At 34.9% G+C, this 19,064-nt stretch overlaps 1 protein-coding gene across 1 annotated transcript; it reads right to left on the reverse strand.

The window, feature by feature from the left end:
- Nucleotides 1-14,099: 14,099 nt before the first annotated feature.
- On the reverse strand, nt 14,100-17,376 carry LOC130716692 (metacaspase-4-like). Its single transcript, XM_057566694.1, has 2 exons — nt 16,739-17,376; nt 14,100-16,328 (listed from the first exon to the last, which is right to left on the reverse strand). The coding sequence occupies exons 1-2, from the start codon at nt 17,097-17,099 to the stop codon at nt 16,255-16,257; spliced, it is 435 nt and encodes a 144-aa protein (XP_057422677.1). The 5' UTR covers nt 17,100-17,376; the 3' UTR covers nt 14,100-16,254.
- Between the last annotated feature and the right edge of the window lie 1,688 nt (nt 17,377-19,064).

Raw genomic sequence — 19,064 nt, forward strand, 5'->3', positions numbered from 1 at the left:
ACTAAGGTTAATAGCATCAACACATAAAACATTTACTTCAAGAGAGACGGAAAATCATTGGTGTACTTCGAGCTCTCCTACTTGAGGCGACATTACGACTGGGTTGACGGTGGATGGGACATAGCTTCTCAAGTCAATAGCTCCAACTCTAATGATGAGTAAGGATTTGGACAAATATGGAAGATCCAGCTTTGAAAGAAGTGATTTTTCTTTTGAACATAACTGAAATGGTTAACCCAATAAACATGTATACGACTAATCAAAAATCCTATTCATATGCTACTTAGAGATTTTTCTAGACACAACTAGGATAACTTTCATGGGAAAAATGAATGCTCCAATCTCAACTACATAGCCAAAGACCTGAATAAAGTTTTCTGTTTTATCATGAGCCTTAATTGTAACTATGTAACCTTATGTTCAAGATTTTCTACAAAGTAAAAGTTAAACAACACTTGTTAACCAAGGCAACCAAATTGCTTATCTCATTTAATATGCAAACTAGCTTAGCTCAGATATAACCATACCTGCTAGAATACTGCGATAATGAGATCTTGGTACTAATCATGATGGTTGGAGGAAGCTTTGTTTTGGGTGGTGTAATGGAATAAGGGGGTTTCTAGTATGTCAGTGTTTCAAAAGATACAACATATATTCAGGATTATTTTATGATGGACAAGAAGGTATAAAGGTAAGATATTTCCTTCAAAAAATTGTTTGTAGTTGAGTTATACATCCTACTTTCTTTTTATAGTACTTTTCTTGTGATATGTCTAGCATTCTCATGAAACCTACTAAACCTTCGATTTTTAGTTTATTTTGAATTTAGTTTAGGATAATACGTTTTAGAGGGCTCTTTCTTCGGATCCCTCAATGCGTAGTTAGTTGAATGCCAACAAAAAATATGCATATATTATTTGCTTTGTCACAATTTTCAGCAAGCTTGAGCAACTCCCTTTGGATTCTCTTCGAGGTGGAATTGTTTAGAGACGAAGTACCTTCATCGCTATCTTTCATTTCGTTATGTTTTTAGAATGAAATTTAAACTTGGTTATTAAGAATTTTTTATCAGATCTCATGTCATACCCAGTGATGGTGATGTTTTTGTGGGAGTTTTAATTCCCAAATGTATCCATATTATCAATGTTTTTTATTCAGTTATACTACCTACCTGTTTGTTTTATTGAAAAAATGAATTTTAAACTTTACATATACATATAGATTAACAAAATCAAACAGAAGAGGCAAATGAACAACCACCGATCATAGATCATAGGGTCTGGTCCAACACTTATTATGATGAAATGACTACCAAAGAGATAACCTACTTCATTGTTCAAGACTGTTCAGGAGATTTCTGCCAAGATTGCTCCTATTCAGGATGGAGTAATCATCTACGCTCTATAAAGACATTCCATTTCATAGTAAAAGCAAGTGAAAGCAGCCTCCTTCAAATTGACAGTAATGACAACCTTTTACATGCTAAAGTCCATCTAAATGGCATGGGTCATCTGTTGTGGGTTAAAGCATCAGCTCAGTTTTCAGGGACCTCTATCATGAATTGTTGGGATGATATCTGCTCTAATTTGTGTGTCAGAGAAGTGAGTTTGCTCGACACTTCAACGCGGAATGATATACCTCTTAGAGTACTTTTTGGATTATCAAAGTTTGGTGGTTTCAGAACTTGGTTTGAACAGTTTGGATATCATGTATCCCAGGGTTGTTTTGGCACAACCATTGCCACTTATGAGCCTGTTGACGCGGTTTTTGAGAATCTGAACCTCAAATCTTTACTAGATCAATTTTGTTGTGATGAAGCGACATTGGTTCATTCAATAATTTGCAACTATTACGAGGGTTTTGACGGCAATGAATATTTTAGGGAACTTCTTCTCCATTTGATCAATGATAGGAAATTTGATCAAACTAAATCTATCTTGGACGCAATGAAGGGCATCGATGAGGACGAGGACTTAATTTCCTCAGTCCATAAGATCTTCAATGCAAATTTGTTAAAAAAAAAATTTGTGCTTCCTAATCCACCTCTGTCAGCAGCATTTTCTTTTAGTTTACAAGTTGATGGGACCATCAAACTTCCTGATGACCGCGTATTGGTTCCAAGGGATTCTACTATTAGGTCTTTGAAGACCGAAATTGTTCATGAAACTTATGATTTCAGAAGGTTAACTGATGTTGGTCAATTAAAGTTCATACTTCCAGATGATTCCTTCGATATTGAGAATCATGATGATGATGCAAAAATAAATTCATATTTTGAGCCCGGTGCATCTATGTTAGTTGAAGTTTCAGATTCGACGCGCCAATTAAGAGTTCAAAAAGATGAAGAATGGAAGGTCGTTTGCCGCTGCGGGGCAATAGATGATGATGGGGAGTATATGTTTGAGTGCGATACGTGTGGTGTGTGGAGTCACCGGGATTGTAATCCTGAATATGTCAATGAGAGTTTTGTATGCTTTTCTTGTAGAAAAGATTGAGTGGTTGTTGACCTTCATATTCAGCAAGTGTATAGCTTCCGATTTCAACTATCCCTGAAACGGTGGCAAATGAGATTCTAGAAAGTTTTATGAGTTTTGTATTGTGCCTGTCAAGAGAATGATGTTGCCTTTGTCTATGTGTACTACAGGCTAATAGAGTATACACTCTGTTATACAGTTAGTCTGTTAGGCAGTTAGGTTTCTGTTATACAGTAAGCAATAGCTTACTCAGCAAGCTATGACTTGCATGTTATAAATAGTGTAAACCCATACTGTTACATTCACCAATAACAGAATATTCAGTTTCAAAAAAAAAATCAAACAAAAGCACATCTTATTGAATTCACAAACTAAACAAAAAATGAGAAATGATGAAATGGAAACTAAAAAGTAGATCTTGAGTCGAACAACCTCTCGACCCAAAACACACACACACAACCATGTAAACAAAAATTGCTATCACACCTAAAACATAATGAAAAAGAAAAGGGACAAACGAGAAACAAAGATTGAGAAAGGAATAGAGAACCAAGGTGGGAGGATGATTCGGTGGAATCCTAGTGGTGAAGGTGTGGAAGGTGACAGAGGAGAGTGTTTTCTCTGTGAAAGAAAGATGATCTTTCTTTGTGTTTGGTTTCTCCTCTCTACTCATTTTTATGCTCACTGTTCTCTCTTTTTTTTTTCCTTTTTTTTTTGGATCTAGTTGATCTCTTAAGTGTGGAGTCTATATCCAACATGTGCAGATTTAACTTGTTCAATCTCCCAATGTAGCTTGCCGCTACATCTCATTAATTAGTATCAACCTTCTTTCTTACGACACAGAAAAATCAAAACCCCCATTCAATTTCAATTTTACAGTAATGAATCGATCTTTCTTTTTAAAAGGAGAAAAAGACTTTCTCTCAGAATGTGACAACCGATACATTTTTCACTTCCATGCCCTTTTTTTTTTTCATTCTTTTGATGCTTGCCGATGTAGGCTACTTTCTTCTTATATTACTTTTCTTGGGTGATATGTCTAGCTTTCTCACAAAACCTACCAAACCTTCGATTTTTAGTTTAGTTTGAATTTAGTTTAGGATAATACCAGTATGCATTATTTTTCATGAATAAGTTGACATTATTATTGACTCTTGGATGTTTAAGTAGTACTTACCACTTTTACTTAACTAACCACTCCTAAATTTTGGTATTGTTACAATTTTTTCTAGTTTTATAGCATTTAATTTTTAATCTTATAACAGTTGAACTCATGTTATTACTTTTTACATGAAATTGAATTTTGATATTTTTATGTTATTTTTGTATCTATTCTATAATTTATTAGCTTTCTATTAACATTTTTATATTATGTTTTCCTCTCGGTAGTTCCTATCACATTGTTTCCCTCGTCTTCACTTTTAATTTGTCACATCTTTGAATCTAGATTGGTAAGTTGCATCTGGATATCAGTGCATATGATTCCATTTTAGAGAAATTTTTGAGTTAGGTAGAGTTTTGCATGTGACAGCGGTGGCTGTCAAGAATTCTGAATATATTGTAGATATTGATGAATTTAGTGGTGTTAATTTTAATGATTTTATCACAAATTATGAATGTAAGTTCTCTCTTTAACCTTATTTAATTATTAATAACTATGTTTGGGTGATTTTACACATGGGCGTGCCACAGACTTAGCCCTTGCAGGTTTTGCTATTTTGATTCCTACGTACTCTCCAAAATTTTCCTTTGAAGAAAGTTATTAAAGCTGGAAAGTTAACACAAAAATGAAAAAAAGTCCTTGACAAAAGACAACACTCCAATCTCTTGCCTCAAGGAAATTTCATCAATGCATGATGTCACCAAAATTGAATCAGAAGTAAGAAAGGACATGTCAAATGTCAAATCAGAAGAAAAAAAGGACATAGAGAGGTTTGGAGAGAGGATGACAACCCAACAAGAGAGGAGATTTAAAAAGGAAGAAAAGATTCGTTGCAACAGCAATAAATAATAATCTAATCGCTCTCACCGCATAAGAAAAAATAGCAATGCTATTTCACAAAATATATGAGCAGAAAGTGAAGATGAGCAGCAATAATAATTAAATTACTCTCACACTATAATTAAAACGTAAATTACTCTCACACTATAATTAAAACGTGAAACATAACAAAATTGACATTAAAATTATAATTTTCTTTTTACAAATTGAAACATTGCAATGCTATTCCATATTGATTTATGTCATTTCAAGTGTTTTGTATGACTTCAGAAAAACATTGAAATCGACATTTGTTAAGGTCTTGATGCAACTTATCTTGAATTTTGTACAAACAATGTGAAATGAAGATAATAATGAAATTCAAGCAAAGCTAAGACATACCTAAAACAAGTTTCATATCCCCACAACCCATTAAAAAAAGCATTGTGCGGGTCAAACCCTAAAGCGATGGCGTCCAAACTCAAAACCAGCGTCGCAGTTTCATCCTTCTTGAAACCTGACACTAAGGTTGAAATTTGTTCCGAAGATGATGACATTCGCACTTGGTCCATCGGCAAGGTCGTCTGCAAGTCCCGAAACTATGTCATGGTGGAGTACGCTTACCATGACCAAGGCACCAAGCCCCGCATACATTTTGTGAACATTAACGAGGTCCGGCCACCTCCTCTGATGGACGATGGCAGGTCCTTCATATGTTTTAATCACCCCATACATACGTTTCTGGTTCCCAAAGAGAAGCTCACGGCCGACCGCAAATGGATCGGTGACTATTGGGACCCACCAATCCAACAACCAAAGCAAGTATGCTTCTGTGTGGATTACAATTTTGATATGATTTGTTGCATTAGGAGGATTTTAGGGCTAAATTGCAACCTTTCGATGCTTGTGAAAATGTGGTTTAGCAAGGGGGAACAAGTCGAGGTTTCCAGTGACGAGAGAAAGAGCTTGGTTTGTTACAAAGATTTAATTTGAATGGTCATTATGTGTGTTTAACGAACACCATTCCTTATTTTGTAACCACTAAAGCATTTACATCTAGCTTTATATCTATTTGTATAATTTTAGTTGGGTAATTATGCATTGGTCTATTATAATGGTGGACCAAGTGATGCAACATGTGTTTGTCAAAAACATTATGCTTAAGAATGGAGTGGGGCGTAGGAATCGTAAAATCGTATAAACGTAACACGGATTTATGAGTATACGAATATATATGATTATATTCTATGCTAAAAGAAAGAAAGAAAAAAACCTTTAATAATAAAACACAAGTAGACTAATACCGCAATATAAACAAAATAAAATTATGTTCAATGCTAAAAAATCGCATTATTAATGAAACCAACTACTATTTTGTTCAATCTAATTGGAATTTACTATTTGTTCTTTGCATCTCTTTTTCACTAAAAACGTTGAGAAAAAATAATATATTATTTAGACTAATAAACATCAAGTACCTAATCGGCTGTCAATTAAGGTAAACAATTGAGTAGTTTTTCAGGTATGATCAACATTGCAAAACTATAATGAAATTAGTGGCACAACTAATTAGTGAAGCAATCTTTTTTATGAGATATTTCTGCATTCTCCAATATAGATATTCTAGGACATGTGTGACAAATAATTGAATTCCTCATTTTCTACATTCTCCATATTTTATTTTCCAACTTATACATTGTGAATCAAAAAGTTCAAAGATGTAATTAAAATAAAGGTTAAAAAAGTTCAAAATTATGAATACCTGGAACAGTTTTTCCATCGGATCCCTGAAATGTAAATTTCCAAAAATGATTGATTGAATGGCCAGCAAAAAACAAGCAGATGTTATCTGCTTCTTTACAATTATTACTAAGCTTGATCAACTCGCTTTTGATTCGCACCGAGGTGGGATGGTTCGGAGATGAAGTACCTTCATCCTTATCTTTCAGCTTTATTATATTTTGGGGCGGAAATTTATACTTAGTTACTAACATCTTTTCTATCAAATAAGCATCGTGCCATGGTGCAGTTGTTGTGGGAGAATCAATTCTCAAGTGTATCCCTATTATCAATTCTTTATTTTGAGCCATACTACCTGCTTGTTTTATAAAAAATTAAAATTAAAACTTGACAAATATAGATATTCATTAACAAAAGCACAGCTCATTGAATTCACAAACTAAATAAACAATGAGAAATGGAAACTAAAGAGTAGATCTTGAGCCCAACTTGAAAAAGAAAAGGGACTAAACAGAAATAGAGATTTGAGAGAAGAAGAGAGAACCAAGGTTCTATGGTTGCACAATGTGGTAGGAGGATGATTTGGTGGAAACCATGTTTTGATTTTGTTTGTGAAATGAGGGAGCAGAAGTAAAGTGGTGGGATGTAAATGAAGAGAAAAGATAATGGTGAAGGTAGAAGGTGACAGAGGAAAGTGTATTTCTTCTTTGTGATGATGATCTTTGTTTGTAAACTTCTCCTCTCAACTCCATTTTATAATCACTTTTCTCTCTTATTTTTGTATTTCTTTTATCAGTTTGATCTCTTCAGTGTGGATTTTCTGTCCAACATGTGAAATTTGTTTCTCTTTTCCTCTTCAATGCTAGTTCCCCTGATTCACACTTTTAATGTCTCTGCTTCTTTCTCTTTGAAGGTTTAACTTGTTCAATCTCTGCTTCTTTATAGCATTACGGTTTAATTTTTAATCTTATAACAGTCAAACTCATGTTACTAATTTTTATTTGAAATTACATTTTGAGATTTTTTTTGTTATTTCTATATCTATTCTGTAATTTATTTGACTTCTATTAACATTTTTTATTATGTTTTTCTCTCAGTAGTTCCTATCACATTGTTTCCCTTGTATATCACTTTTAATCTTGTCACATCCTTGAATCTAGATTGGTAAGTTGCATCCGGATATTAGTGCATATGATTCCATTTTGGAGTTTTTTTTTAGTTAGGTGCAGTTTTGCATGTGACAGTGGTAGGTGTCAAGGATTTTGAATATATTATAGATAATAACGAGTTTAGTGATGTTAATTTTAATATTTTTATCACAAATTATGAATGTAAGTTCTCTCCCTCTAACCTCATTTAATTATTAATAACTATGTTTGGGTGATTCTACTATAGTGCAAATATTAATTCTCGTTTTAATATAACTCCTCAGAAACACAAGATGTGGCATGCGACTATAAAGCGAAAACAATGATTTTAGATGTTTCAAAAGCAACAAATCGGGTTTGTCCCTCAAATGAAGAGTTCTTAAATATTGTAGAAACTTCTTCAAGACATTCTAAAGAGAAGGTAGACCACTTTTTCCTGCTCTAATATCTTCCCTCAAGTATATGTTGGGTATTCAATGTTATTGTAGAAAATTACGGCCTTTTGCATAGGTCTTCATCTATCATTTAATTCTCCAATAAAATCAATTTTTCACCTTTGCTTAAAAACATCAAAGAGAAGCAAACTTTGTATTAACTATTAAGGGATAGAGTGGAGGCAGTCGTGGAAATTGTTAAAGGAAGCTACTCGGTAAGTGTTAATATTATTATTTAATATAACCATCACATTAAATTGTCCATACATATATTCACGTATGTTACCGAAGCAGGTTGTATCAATTTCAGGAAAAAAAATCCGCTATAAGATATGCATTTGTCTTTGACTATAATAATCAACATTTTACTCGGAAAAGTTTCTAAATGGACAACGGTGGGTACTAATTTAGTTGATTATAATGTGAGCCGCTTTCACTTGTATTTTATCCCGTATTACCGAACCTTTATGTTCGAATCTAAGTAATATGTTGTCTATAATGTTTTGGTATTGAAGTGGATATTTCAATGTCCATTAGAAAAATCCATTGTAGAATGGTTGGTTCCAACCAAACCTACATCGCATATATGAGATTCCCAACACTACAATTCCTCCTTAAGTTTGTTGTAAGTTAATAATATTAATTAGCATATTGTATTTTCCTTTATATTGACATATTTTTGGTTGGAAATGCACCCTTTTATATTATATTTATTTTACTTATGTTTTCCTTGTATTCTTTGAAGTGTTGTCTACTCTGCTGGTCTGGATCCAAGAGAGTTGACTTGGAGTGTTTGAGTGACCGTGGGCTAGTGTTATCTGATGGTGTTTGTTTGTTGGATGGAATAAAGATAGAAAATTTATACTACCAACTAAAAGATAAAACTTAACCACTAACACTATCAGATAAAACTGGGCTAGGGTCACTAGGGCTCAAATACCTCAAAGCCATTAAAGGTTCTCCTTCTTTTCAATCCATACGAATTGTTTTCATATATCATCTCTCGTCTTTTCTTTTACTGTTGCTATTGGGGTATACAAAAATGATCGTAACAGAAAATGGGTGGAAAGCTTGGAGACATGGAGAGCGAGTTCAAAAAAAAGGGTCAGAAAACCCTAAAGCACCCTATTTGTCGATGCCAATTTGTATCATTGGTTTTGTTGTTATATTTTATTCAGAAATCCCATTAAATAATTCATCTTTACTTTGTCTCTTGGTGTTTTTTTTGCACGACCTAATTGGTGCAACGTTTGTCTTTTGTTCTGCTACAAAATAGGGATGTCCACTGACCGGGTTCGGTCGGTTTCAGGCTGAAAACATCGGTTTCATTCGGTGAAAATGACCAATTCATCTGATCCACCGCCGACCGTACTACCGTCATGGTTGTTCGAGTTCAGTTTCGACGGTTCACATTTTCGGCGGGTGGGTTCTTGCGGGTTCAATATTCAGAAAAAAAAAAAAAAAAAAAAAAACAAAAACAAAAAGATGAAGATAAGGAGGGCACAAGAAAGTGATTTCGAGTAAAAGTACATACAGAAAAAATAATAACAGATTATATTCAACATTGGTCTTAATCAAGACATTTACAGAAGATAATCACAAAAAAACCCTAAGTTCTCGTGATTGGATCTTCAACAATGGATCTTGAGATGCTAGACTCAGATCTGAGGAAAAACAAAATCAAATATATCAGATAAAGTAAGAACAGAAATTTAGGGTATTGGGGTTAAAGGGAAGAACTTACTAGGTAAGATGAAGATGATCAGACGCGTGGTGGACCTCATGGAACGTCGACGATGCACCGGAGACAGCCCACACGAAGAAGATGCAGCAAAAGAAGAGACGATATCGCAGATCCGAAGCTGCTGAACGACGGAGGTCTTAGGTTTTTGTTTGCGACGGCGAGAGGCACAATGAAGATTAAGAGAAGAGGCTACTCATACTAGGGTTTTTTGTCTTAGTGATGGGAGAAAGAAGAAAAACGCTGGATCGAGAGAAGGGCAAACAACTCTAGGGCTGAGATGAGCCAAAAGGAGAAGTGATTTGGATCTGAGAGAGAAAGGTGGCATGCGGCGGTGAGAGGTGTCATGAAGAAGAAGAGATGACAGGTGCAACTGCTGGGTTAACTTAAGCAAGAGAAAGGATTTTTTTTTTGGAATGTGTAACTAAACTAGTCCTGGCCTTTTTTTATAAAAGAGTTACTTCGGTCGGTTCAGAGACCAAACTGAACTCAACTAAACCAAACCATGTTCAATCGGTTTTTTCTACTCGTTCAACCCGAAAACCGACCCGTTCAGCTCGATATGGCTTTTTTTGGTAGCAGGGCGGACAGTTTCGGGCTGGCGAACAAAAATTGGACAACCCTAGCTACAACTGCTGCAAAAATTGTTCCTTTTTTATATATAGGTTGTACCATGTGTGTGCAAGAAAAAGTTGTGCTGATCCTTTAAAGCACATCATCTTGACGTAATGTGAATTGAAAGAAAATTGGATAATGGTAAGATTAGCTTGAAATGAAATGGAGAAGTTAATCATTTACGTTATCCAAGATAGAATTTTTAGGGCTATCTGCCAAGATTGTATTTTTACGTGTGAGGTGGGGCTTGAAGAAGAGGTTTCATAGAGGCTGAAGTTTTTTTTTTGTAATGGAAGCTTTGTGAAGAAAAGAAGTTTCATGGTGGCTTTAATGGAAGGATTCTATTTGAGTCTATAGGGGAATGGACTGATGAATGTTTGTGTGGTATTTTGTAGTGCAAGCTTATGGGTTTTTGCTTAAGAAGGAAAAATGGAGAATGTCAAAGGCTATTGGAGAAAGGAATGGTTGGAGGAAGCTTTGTTTTGGGTGGTGTAATGGAGGAAGGATATTGTTGGAATTAGAGATAAAATGATGTTCAAGAAGATGAAAAACATATGTCAATGTTTCTTATAAAGGAAAATGAAGGATGGTGTCCTTTGCTTATCTCCTTGAAACATGAAAGTGGGGTGGGGAATCTTACAAAGAAGAAAATATATTGGAAAGATAGTCTATTTCTCTTTTATTAATGGCTATTTTGAAATGTATGACATGGACAGAAAATGGGTGGAAAGCTTGGAGACATGGAGAGAGAGTTCAAAACAAATTGCCAGAAAAACCTAAAGTACCCTGGTTGTGGCAGATGCCTATATGAAAGAATGAGGATGTGGCAGAAGAGGGGTCATTTTCGTGTGAAGGAGTTTGGTTCAAGGAATCGCTAGCGTCAGACGTGGTTGAGTGAGTTAGGATGAAAGATTGTATAGATTGATTTAAAAGATAACTTCTAATAGTGAAGATAGGAGCAATATGAAAATCTGATCGCAATGATTGGCAACAAGTTATCAAGAAATTCGAAAATTTGTTGCTACGGAAAGACTTAAGTAATAGATAAATCACTCTCCTTGGAACATGCAAAGTCATGATTGCATTATGATTCACTAGGTAACAGTTAAATCGATAATGCAGAGGGACAATGTGTTGGCATCCAAAAGTTCGTAGCGGCTATTAAGGCAACTAAAATGTTTTTCGGGCCAACGTGGCAAATTAGCCATTGGGGAGTGTTAGCCGAGGCGGTAAAGCTAGCCGATTAGGCATGGTGAAACGGCTAAGTGTTTGAATTTGGACAAGATTTGAGGAAAGTTACACAGACCTCAATACACGATAGAGATATTTTACAAGCTTCTGGAAGATCCCCACATGCTAAAGAACACTAAGCGGATAATCCCATCAATATAGGGAAAGCGACTATTGCTTAAGAACCAACCCATGCAAGGAAGATCAGCTTAAACTAAGCTTCCAAGCCGATCAGATAGAGCAACCAACACCCTACGATTTTAAATGCTTGTAAACATTGAGAAACGTGGGTAGTGGCAGGTGTTTGTTAACTGCTATAGGTTAGTTGAACTTGTCTCTATAAATAAAGGAAGGGTCATTTATGCAAACACACAACTTATCAATCAATCAAATCACAAATTTCTCGTATTTACTCTTTGCCTTTATTTTTATGCCTTAACTCTCCGGCCTTTAAGTTTCTTTACTATCATTCAAGCATTTTATCTATTCAGCTTTCCAGTCATTTACTTCAGTCGATTTAAGTCGTTATTTATCTATTTCCGTTTTACATTAGTTTAGTAGTCTTGTTATTGGTACAAACTTCTCAATATCGGTGACTAAGAGTTTTTTGAAGTGTTTTAAGAACCTACGCGCATTGAGGAGCAGAGCCCCTTTTCTCGAGTAATCACTTGGCCAGAGAATCGTTACGTTGGTTTTCTCACCGACCCACACGACTACCGTCCCAAAACTATTTGTAAACCAACACCTTGATATGATCGACGCTTGGCTTTCACTTTATCGAATTTACACTCTTTTCTAATTATCTATCGACATTACATACTCAGCAAAAACTCATTGGCCACTAATACCAACAATGGACGGAAACAAAGTCGCTCTACTTTGAGAACTAAGATTTATTTAACACTTCACTTTTTATATCAAATGAAAATATTACCATAAATATTAATATATTTACAGGGTTGTCTAAATTACTCAAGATTTATATTAGATAAAATCACCGAACACAAGTGTTCCTAAACTAAACACATCAAAATGTTATCGTGTCACCTAAGACTAAAGCAATTTTACACAATATTTGCTTTTAGTGATTTACCCAACCTCAGCTCAATTATCACGTATATATACCGTAAATTTTAAACATTTAATAATATAGAGACAAAATTGAAAACGTAAAATATAATGGCAATTAAGTAAGACTTTCTCTTGCCTATAAAAAAAAAAGTAAGACTTTCTCTTCAATTATCATAGAGTTTATAATGCAGTGGATCCCATAATTATTTTCCAAACGCGAATACGTATATTCTCCTCCTCTGTCTTTGAAATGCTTAATTAACTCCATAATAACAAACAGTTTGTTTTAATGGAGATAATAAGGACATAAGGATCGTAATTAACTTACAATTGGTTTCCTCCTAGAGTTATTTGTTATAGAGTCTGTTAGTCCCTTTTCTTCAAATGTTTGATTAGTTTTAATCTCTTGGATGTGTAGCTTACCAGTACGCGCATCCCATGGTGTTGTGGTTAGTTAGTAGCATCAAGTTAATGTATATATATGTACTTTGTTATCATAATATTACTCATAATCATATATATTACTCTGTGATCGGAGTGGTTGATAATAATTTGAGTTATCTATGTGACGTCGTTGAGATGAGAAATCGGCGGGAGGATCACTTATTTGGTGTCATTGTGACAACAACCATAAGGAAGATTCCTGACCTAGCCCGAATCCAGCAAGAGATTGCTGGTCAATTAGGTCTCACCTTACAAGAACCCCAAACTAAGACGACACATTGTTGTGTTGTTTTTCCCAATAGAATGAAGAAGAAAATGAAGAAGAAGGTTGAGGTAATGATTGAATCTTATGCCACGCAACTATCTACGAGGATCCGAGCTGAGCCGGACATTCTCTTTATCCTAAAGGATGTTCACACAGCACTTGATTACGCCAAACTAGGAATCCCATTTGGTGATGATTACCCAAGTTGCAAAATCATGCTCATATCTCACATTGAAGAGGTATTATCCATCGAGAATAATATTAAATGCATTTTTAGGCCCAAGCTTCCCCGTAAAGTTACCGATCAGGCAAAAAAATGAAAACGGGAACGTATCCAACATATCCCGAGTTATTTTTCCAACACTAATACTAATAACATAAACACACTTAATAAAAAATGAAATGGGTAACCAAACGGGAAAATGAGTTGTCCAGACACTCCAATGCAAGTAGAAGCTACAACTTGAAATTTCAATCGGATCCACATTTTCTGCTTTCAAGACTTAAGCACTTTGTAGTTTTTATTTCAAGAGATAAGGAATCATGTGCAGCCATGGCCGGTTTCTACTAAGGGCCTACATAATCACCAAGCACAGCATTTTAGTTTGTCATGTAGTATTCGGTTTACCTACCATGATTTGGTTACAAGATCAATTAATATTTATTATATATAAAACTAATTAACGCGTTCCCTGTTCAGCAATCCAAATCCAAAACATGGTGAGTTCTTCAATTGTTTTAATAATTTAATTTAATTTTACAAGCATGGTAAACAAAATAATAGGGCTGAATCCATCAGTGAGACAGTGAGTTCCAGCCCCCAGAGCGTGACAGTAACAAGTTCAAATTCTTCCAGGGCAATAAAATATATGGCAAAAAGTGAAGGAATAAACAGCAAGAATAATCTAATTGTTCTCATTTCACCTCATAATTGACAATAAATTGTGCCATGGACATTGGAGCAACAATAAGCCTCTGTTCATTGTGCAGAAGATATTACAACACAGTCCCTATCCTACACGAAGATACATACCATTTGGGGCCGAGCTTAGATATTGGCATTCATGGATCTTCATCTTCGTCATTGGTCTGTCCTATTCTAGAGGACCAAGTAAAGAAGTCATTATAGAAGAAGCTGTAAATGTAGCAATGAATTCTTTGGTCCAATATGCAATTGGTGCCTATCTTGGGGATTGAGATCCTCTATCATTATATGATGTCTTTGGGATTGAATGAATTTGTTTCATCTAAATCTCATCTTAAAGGACGGTTCTCAGATTTCTTTGAGAATAAAATGCTTTTCCTTTCCCCCAAAAAAATAAATCATAATCATCCACCCAACCTATTTTGTAAATTTGAAAACGTCCATGCTCACAATTTAGAAGTAGAATTTCCAACTTCTAAATCAATTATATGAAGTCATGCTAAGAAGCTAAATCAGTAGACTTTGTTAGAAGAACAAATTTGATTATGAATCATGGCTTCAAATGAATAACTACAAGAAACGAAGTTAGGTCCAAACTCACAAATACATGCACAAAATCCATCCAACAAATTCAGCAAAATATTGAAGACTAACAATTATCACAGCAAAAATATTACTTGGCCAAATATGCCAAACTTATAACTGAAAAACACAATCCGTAACACAGAACACCCAGTTAAATACATAATTAACTAGCAGTAAACAACACCACTTTAAGCTTAAAATAAACACTATTACCAAATGCTAAAGTAAAAATTATTTTAAAAAAATCGATGTAGAATATGGCATCCCAGAAAAGCAGACTTTTTGCACTTAGTATGCTCCTAATTTTATATTGTGACTTTACAGTAGGAAAAAACACATACTTTTATACAATCTACATCTGATTTGCTATCACCTGTTCCTATGAGTCCATTGACTTGTGAGTGAAATACTGTTATAACTATTAAGCTGTTAACAATTCTCAATGCTATTGCTTACCATATGACTAAGACATTGCTTCAAAGAGATAATGGAAGACTTATATAGTTTAAGGACATGAATAGTAAACAAGCACTTGTTTAGTTATATTTTGATATCTTAATTCCGATCATGAAGATGCAACCTTTCAATCTCATCGGTCATCAAATCAGGAGAAAATTTGATCTTATACGAGAAATCAACATATAAGTATATCATGTCACCTATAATATCAAGTCGCCAGACATGTATCACATTCCGCCAATGAGACATTTAGGAAAACTAATCTTCAAGATCATTCATACTTTGCAACAGGCAGATAATAGAACATGCACACATAATTCAGATATGAAACTTATATAGCAGAAAACAATTCAAATTCAATTCCAAATCTCATAGTTTGTTGGATGCAAAGTAAACTAAACATAAAGAAACATGAATCAAACTATGGTGAAAAATAAAAGAACTGCATGGATTCAAAAAGTCTCCCAACATAAGATTGATCAGCACACAAAAGAAGCATGAGCGTGGTTGTGGTGGCTGCAACGAATACTAGGTATTTCTCCAAGTATTTTCATAGCCTTTTGAGCAAGCTCCAAGTTTGTAACTTTGCCATCAGTCATCAATTACATTGAGTATGGTATTGGTAAAACCCCCATATGATTTTTGCTGAGGAGTAGTGGTTCCCTTTGGTGGGGGGAAGAATAGTTCAGATACATCAATTGAATATTCTTTCTTGGTGGTGGTGTTTTCAACATAGGTATAAGTTTTCTTTGGTGGTGGGAAGTAGAAAAAATCATCTTCCTCAAAGGACTCGTTTTCCTCGATGGTGGGGATTTGATAAGAGAAATCATCATCAGAGGCATGATCATCAAGGGAATCTTCTTCTTCCTGGGTGGTGGCGTTTTGATCTCGGAAAGGCATCAACAGAATTACCCGTGAAGAACCATTATCTTTAGCTTTCTTCTCTTTGGGGTTGAGGATATCGACATACGACAACTTGGTTTGGTTCAAATTAGGAAAGTCCACAGTGGCAAATGAATCCAAGGCGTCTGGATTATTTACAATATTATCCCAGAACTCTGTCATTTCCTTGTCTTTTTCCTCTTGACTCTTGACATCTAATGGAATTTGAGCAGAACAAGTACACTTAGCAGCAGGTTCAATCAGGCATCAGATACAAATGTCAGATGATAACCCTGTCTGACTGCTATCATAAGAATCGCCCTGAAAAAACCATCTGTTTGCAAACACACACAAACAAGCACATACAACAAAACAATTAAGAAAGAACTATACCAAAGCAGCAGCAATATCATGAACATAGTAGTCAATCGCGGATGACCCCCAAAAATGAAATCTCATACAAGAGAAGGCCGCGAATAGCGCGATTTCGCGGCTGATCAAGTCACGGCTGTGATCAAGTCGCAGCAGTGGTCCACTACGCGACGGCGCTATCGCGCGCTATGATCATGAATGATATATATTTCATAAATTGAATGAATTTCTATAATCAATGCAAATCAAAATCAACCAGCAATTCAATCAATTCATGAAGAAAGAACTATACCAAAGCAGAATCATCATCATCATCAATTCAATCAAATCAAATCAAATCAAATCAAAATCAAGCAGTAATTCAATTCATACCTGGGATGTGTTGTTTATCAGATGTAAGAATTAATCCATCAGAACAGCCATAGCCAATGAGATGGACGAAGAGGACATCACCTCGCTCAGCAGTGTCAACCAGCGAGCAAAGCTTGAGGCGTATGTTGATCTCAGTGGGCTTGACGTAGATCGCTTCGTCTTCATCGTCAATGAAGAGAGTGATGTTCTCCTCTGAAAACCCTCGCAGTTTGATGAGTTGATCTTTCATCCTCAGTAACTGGCCTTTGATATCAATGGCGTCGTTGATCTTGGAGTCTGGGTGATTCAATCCAATCAACACAGCCTCCTTCTTGTTCTTCTTATCCCTCTTCTTCATCTTCGATAGTATCAGATCGATCATCTCCTTCTCCTTCTTCTACGGCGGTGATTTCAGTTCCATCTTCGCCTTCTTCAACTCCGGCGAGATTTCCAGATCCATCGTATCATCGTTCTTCTTCTTGTTTGACATTTTCGGATCCGTGTTATCTTCGATCTTCAATGGCGGTTACCAGAGCCAAACGCAGTTGAGATTGGAGAGGCAAACCCTAAAAGGAAACAATGAGTCGGTGATGGATTCGGATCCTCTTTCTCCCGCGCGCGCGCACGCATCTTAACCGACCATGTCATCGATTAGAAAAGGGTTTTGATTTTCTTGCCACGCATATACATTTTAACCATGTCATCTATTAGAAAAAAGGTTTTGGTGTTATGTTTTAATGATTTTATGTTGTAATTTGGATATGGTTTTAATGGAAAAGCAATTAGGATTACATGTTTTTAACTTAATTTACATGTAGATTTACTTTTAGATCCCAATTTGAGAAGCTTATTTTAGCTTATCTAATAGCATAAGAAGTGTTTGAGAGAGCTTATGTAAACAACTTATGACGTGAGCTTATTTTCATAAGCTACTCAGGATAACTTATGAAAAATAGCTTAGGCTTATATATAATTTATTTTCAATTTATTTTAATAACTTTTTTAAAATTATTTATAAATAAGCGCTAATGCCTTATGTCATAAGCACTTATGGTTGTAAGCACTTAATTAAGTTGTTAACTCAAACAGGGCCTTAGCCTTGTAAGATGTGGAAAGAGACTCTTCGTATGAGGAGATTGATTGGATAAGAGAATTTTTCACATGAGAAGTTTTTCTCAAAATAGTGATGCATTGCCCTAGGAGTATGGCGTGACTGGATAACTCCTCATTTTATGAGTCTTTAGTCGATTATTGACTCGCCTCTATCATAAAGAAAACGCTCCACATAAGGAGTTTTTGTAAAAGGTGACCACCTAGGCATCACACATGGTCAAAACTACCATAGATTGGTAAATATTATAAAAATACAATATTTTGATAAATATATTTTTTTACAATATTTAAATAAAAAGTTCCATCTTCTCCGTAGATCAATTAGAATAATAGAGATGTCTTGAGCGTTAGAATAAGAAACTTTAAGGGAGGTTGATGTAGTAATAATAAACCTCAAGGAATGTTAATAAAATAAGCGTGATTAATGCACTATTATTGAATAATAGAGTGAATGCTAGTGCAACCAGAGACGGATCTACGAGGGGGAGTATGGGGTCAAATGCCCCCACGTAATTTTTATTCTGAATGTATATATACTTGACCATCCTTAGTTTTTCTTCGAATTATATATAAACTTTGCCCCCACCTGTTTTTCTTTTGATGATATGTACATATATGTGTTGCTTAGTTGTACGTCTACAATATTCAACAAGAGTAGATTATTGACAAGAGTAGAATCTGAGGCCAAATAGGAAGATAAATTGTAACTAAATTTTTTTAAATAGAAAAATTCATTGGATTTTATTTATCTGCACATATAATGCAAAAAAATTATACATGTATTTAATCACTTCCGAATGATAACTCATGATCAGAGTTAGGGGACATATAAGTTGGGAAGGGTAAGGTTCAGGGATTAAACCTTAGAGGACTGTAACTTATTTTTCTGATGTAACTTATTTATTTTTTGATACATCGGAAAACATTTAAACTTATTTTAACTTATTTATGATGTGATAAAATAATTGATTTTGATTGGATGACTATGTAAAAATATTACATTGTTAGTATCTCATTATTAATTTTTATATGCATGTCTAGATTTGCCCCCACGATATAAATTTTCTGGATCCGTCACTGAGTGCAACAATAATAAATTTTAGTGCAAGCAATGGTTGTTCAGGATTGCTTTAATCTTTGTTTTTATTTTGATAATGTTGATCTTTCTTTTACTTGTAGAGAGGGCAATGTTTGTGCTCATTACATGGGTCGGAACGCTTCCCCACTCAACGAT

The sequence above is a fragment of the Lotus japonicus genome, chromosome 5 (genome assembly GCF_012489685.1).
Source record: "Lotus japonicus ecotype B-129 chromosome 5, LjGifu_v1.2".
Taxonomy (NCBI): Eukaryota; Viridiplantae; Streptophyta; class Magnoliopsida; order Fabales; family Fabaceae; genus Lotus; species Lotus japonicus.

What these genes read in the sequence shown, in the direction of transcription:
- LOC130716692 (XM_057566694.1), bottom strand. Translation starts at nt 17,099, where the DNA reads ATGATCGATCTGATACTATCGAAGATGAAGAAGAGGGATAAGAAGAAC. An exon ending in TGATAAACAACACATCCCAG is followed by an intron (nt 16,329 to 16,738) that starts GTATGAATTGAA and finishes GTTTGCAAACAG; the next exon opens with ATGGTTTTTTCAGGGCGATT.